Raw genomic sequence first — 5,000 nt, 5'->3', positions numbered from 1 at the left:
TCTGTGGCCTTCCTTTTAAAAGAAATATTAGGAGAAAATAAGACTGGCACATAAATTCTTTCTTAAATTGTAAAGCAGATTAATGGGAACTGTTGTATTTGATCTAATTGTGTTCAGATGCCTTTGTGCAGAAAAATCTCCTGTGGCTTAATGGCCACAAGAGTCTCATGACCCAGAGGCATTCCAGGGGAGGCAGGAGTGGAATGACCTGGCTTGGGTATACTGTCCTCTGAGGCATGGTTGAGAAGAGAGACTTTCCAGAAGAATTTTCTGGACAGAAAGGAAGAGGGGGGAGGGAACTGTTTATCAGACAGCTGTCAAATGTGAGCCAGCAGGACTAGAATTCCCTCCCTATGCATCTACTTCTTATCTGATACTCAGATAACAGTTCCACCCCACCCTTTGCAAGCAGCAGAGGGACAATCCCTGTCTCGGCTTGAGCTGTTTGTTTGGCAAACTAATTGGAATAAGAGGAGAAATAATTGAAACCAGTTACTGTAGAAATGTTGACATTCCCACTGGTCTCTGGGGTGTGGCATAAGCAGGGCCCATCACTTTAGTGGGCCACAACCATCAGGACCCCAGTCACAGTGGGGGGCTTTTCTCCCTGCTCCTGTGGGGTCTACTGCCTGGGAGGGCTGCATAGGAAAGTTCTCCTTGTTAGCTCTGAGCTGTAGGCCCTTGTAGATAAAGGGAATGCTAAGAACTATCACCAGGTGACCCTGACTTCTCTTGGCCCTGGGAATAATGGGATGGCAGGCTCTGCCACCTTCCGGGTAATGTTCCCTTGGTCAAGGGGGTGCCTGGTCTTCACAGAAGGAGCCCCATCCACCTCTGAGCTGCAACAGGAGGTGGTTGACCTCAAATAAGGCCAATGTGCTTCAAGTACAAAAAAAATCTTAGCAAACTCTAGAAACTGAGGAAGCTCCTTGCTCGTGGTGGGGCCCGTTCCTTAAGTGGAGTGCAGGGCTGCTGGGAACTGTTTCCTTCCAGAGCAGCGACAAACACTGGGGCTACAGCCTCCAGGCTGGGCCTGTGGAGCCAGGATAATTAAAGCCAGAAAATCAGCTGCAGAAGCAGTCCTGTAGATTATTAGAGGCCCAGCTTTGGGATATTTAAGGAGTACTATAGAGTGGCCAGCCTTTCAGTAAATAGCCTCGAACGTTCCTTTTACATTAATTTGTTTGGAATTATTCAAGCCCCACGCATCCCTGTATAGTTAGAACCCAGACAAAGGACCCTGCAGACATCCATCTTGATTGGGTACCTGGCATTCCTATATACACTGTCACACTCACTCACACCTACAAATACACAGGCACACAGGAGGATACTGTATCATATAACAGCACCCTTTCACACACAGGCCAACTCACAGGTATTGTACCATACAACAACACACATGGGCTCCGGCCCACTCACACATACTATGTCATATAACACATACACACTCGGCCCACTCACACATGTCATACAACACACACATACTAGGCCCACTCACATTCATACTCTAACATGCAAGAGCACACACACATACTCACATAGATAATATAATATGAAAACATACTCAGGCACATTCACATAGATACCATAACAAACAAACACACCTACACATGATCAGGCTCACTCACACAGATATGCTACACAGTCACACAATTAAGCACATATTCATTCTCTCTCTCTCTCTCTCTCTCTCTCTCTCTCTCTCTCTCTCTCTGTCTTTGTATTTCTCTGTGTGTCTCTGTCTGTCTGTCTGTCTGTCTGTCTGTCTGTCTGTCTCTCTCTCTCTCACACACACACACATACACACACACACTCACACACGCACATACATGCACACACATGCACACACTCCACACATGGAGGATCTGGAAGTGAAAGTATGGGTAACCCAGTAAGATAATGTTTGTTGAGTTTTGGAAAGACAATCTCAGCTCGTTTTGTTCTAGAAGGCACAGGGTATTACCATCTGATGTTGGGGTGCAAAGCAGTGGCCAGGCCTGTGCTTCACATGCATGGCCCTTCCAGAATGATAATTTGAATAAAATTGGGAGGTGACTGTTTTGTTTTTTTTTTTTCAAGACAGGGGTTTCTCTGTATAGCCCTGGCTGTCCTGGAACTCGTTCTGGCTGGCCTCTAGCTCAAAGAGATCTGCCTGCCTCTGCCTCCCAAGTGCTGGGATTGAAGGTGTGTACCACCAGTGCCTGACATGGGAAATGTCTGGGGTTTTTCTTTCATATAGTTACATCTTTTTCTTCCATCCTTTCTTCCCTATGAACTAGAAAACAAAAAACAAAAGTTAAATTGGCAGGCAACATGAAAGTTGGATTCTGTAAATAGACATACAAGCTGAGGTAAGGACCAGGGTAAAGAAAGACACTGCAGAGTCATAGAGGCCAGAAAATGACTATGGAAGATTAGGCTGTTTGGATACAGGATAAAAGGAGGTGACAGAGCAGGCCAGGGGACAATATCCTGCTGACTCTGTAGGCTTGGGCTTATACACATTTGGTTCTTGTGATACTAAAGATCAAACCCATGCTGGCCTGAACCTTTTCAGAAAGCTTACAGTAGGTTTACTCACTCACAAATGGCCCCACCCCCAGGTCAACGGCATGGACATCAGCAATGTCCCCCATAACTATGCTGTGCGGCTCCTGCGGCAGCCCTGCCAGGTGCTGCGGCTAACAGTGCTGCGGGAGCAGAAGTTCCGTAGCAGAAGCAATGCGCACGCGCCGGACTCCTACGGACCTCGGGATGACAGCTTCCATGTAATCCTCAACAAAAGCAGCCCGGAGGAGCAGCTTGGCATAAAGCTGGTGCGCCGGGTGGATGAGCCCGGCGTGTTCATCTTCAACGTGCTGAATGGGGGTGTCGCCGACCGACACGGCCAGCTGGAGGAGAATGACCGTGTGCTGGCCATCAACGGACATGACCTTCGATTTGGCAGTCCAGAGAGTGCAGCTCATCTGATTCAGGTGGGTCAGAAGTCATCCTATGATCCCAATCAGAAATACCCACATGAGCAGGAACACTCAGCCCCCTCACCATGTGCGCTGTGAGAGTCTTCCCTCTAAGGAGGCCAGGGCAAGGGCTGGCATTTTCAACGAACGAGGAAGAACCCAGTGTACACAAATGATGCCCCTTGGAGATATATATATATATATATATATATATATATATATATATATATATATATATATATATATATATGGTGGGATGGAGAATATATATAATATGATTATATATAATGATATAAGATATATATGAAAATATATATGAATGTATATTCATATACATCTCCTATCTTTTCCTTCTAGTCTTCTTTGATTCTGCCAATTAAGAAAGTACAATACAGTGGCAAATAATATTCTACACGTACCTAGATCAATGTGCAGCAAGGTTAACACTCAGTGAATAAATGCTTATTATATGTAAATATTTAACTAATAAATTAGTCAAATTATGAACAGGAAAATGTATATGTAATTCATTTTTCTCTCTGGGGGATTTTTTTTTTTAAATCAAACCATTCACCACCTACATTTTGTTTTTACATGCGTTGAGCTTTGACCCTCTGGGGTAATCTCTACTTTTTATCCCCTTGACTTTGCTTAGTCATCACTCCTTGAGCCTCTATGTACCAAGCAGTGCCTGGTACAATGATGACCATGGTGGTGATGGTTGCTAGCTTCTCAGAGTTTGAAAAACATTCTGTTTCTGATTTTGTACAACCAAGAAGGCAGAGCTAGACTAAAAAAACCGACCAGGTGAAATAGCCACATGTGAAATGAAAGTCTCCAAGCTTAGCTTAATTTTTGTCTTTTGGGTTTTTGTTTGTTTGTTTGTTTTTCTACCTTCAAAAATTAGACTCTAAGGGGGTCCATATTTTTTCATGTTACACTTGTTAGCGCCCTCTGCAGGTCACCCAGTGTAACTCCCATTCTGGAGCTCATCTTTGCCAACTGTAACTTGTGCAACAGGCAAAAGAAAAACCCTTAACTCATGTTATTTGGAAAAAAATCTTGATTACATGTGGCATTTTACTCTTGAAGATTAATAGCAGAAGAACATGTTTTTCCCTGAGAAAGTAAATGTATGAAATAAAATCTTGCCTAACAGTGGGAATTCCTTTCTTTAAAAATCCCTTTGCTTACGAAACAAAAGCCAATCTGCTTTATAAGCAGAAAGAAAACTTTTTATTTCTCAGAAAGGCTAGGGTCAAACTAGTTGGGAGAGAAATCTTTAAAATAGACACTGTAAAATACACACACACACACACACACACACACACACAACAAAACCCTAAGCAATAGCTTGCTGTCTCAGAAAAGTGGATTTTATTTATATGATACCTGTAACACACACCAGACTGCAGGAATTAAACTAAATACCCTTCAAAGATTGGGACTCAGATTCCCCGGGGTCTTGGCTGTGCTGCCCATGTGCCCCCCCCCCCCCATGAATCACTTTGTTCCTACATAGCAGAGACCACAACGATTTTAAACTGGAGTAACTTCACCTTTGTGAAGCCCCTAATCTCAGCTTCCACAGCAGCTGCCAGGGCGGATGTGACCCTAGTTTAAGACACCTGGAGAGCCAAGGCCCTTTAAGAAGAAAACTTTAAGAAAATAACACCTCATGCAGGGAGCTGTCGACTCACTCGGCAGCTGTGTAAGGACCCTGAGTTGTGGCCATTGTGACTTCTCAGGCTTTTTGAGCAACCTTACTGGAGAAATGACATGGAAAACAAGCCTCTCGGAACTGATGTCACATTGTATCCCTGAGGGTCGGCATGTCCCACCCATCTATCCCCATGAGAACCTGGGGGTTCTAAGAGGAATTTATATCCATGTGCAATTCTAGACTCTAGTGAGTTATGTTTGTTTAAGAGTTCAAATATATACAGACAGCAAAGAAAGCAGTTGTGAATTTCAAACTGAGTAACCTTCCATGGGCTTTTCTCTTCTTCCTTTCCCTCCCTCCCTCCCTCCCTCCCT

General features: G+C 44.2%; 1 protein-coding gene across 3 annotated transcripts in view; it reads left to right on the top strand.

The window, feature by feature from the left end:
• Lnx1 (ligand of numb-protein X 1) overlaps positions 1 to 5,000 on the top strand; it is a 110,649-nt gene that overhangs the window by 85,066 nt on the left and 20,583 nt on the right. For all 3 annotated transcript variants that reach the window (XM_021211348.1, XM_021211350.2, XM_029545011.1), the window contains one exon: positions 2,607 to 2,978. In XM_021211348.1, the coding sequence (XP_021067007.1) occupies positions 2,607 to 2,978 (372 nt within the window). The remainder of the gene's footprint in view (positions 1 to 2,606; positions 2,979 to 5,000) is intronic.

The sequence above is a fragment of the Mus pahari genome, chromosome 13, assembly GCF_900095145.1.
Source record: "Mus pahari chromosome 13, PAHARI_EIJ_v1.1, whole genome shotgun sequence".
NCBI lineage: Eukaryota > Metazoa > Chordata > Mammalia > Rodentia > Muridae > Mus > Mus pahari.
This window is presented reverse-complemented; position numbering and strand designations above follow the sequence as displayed.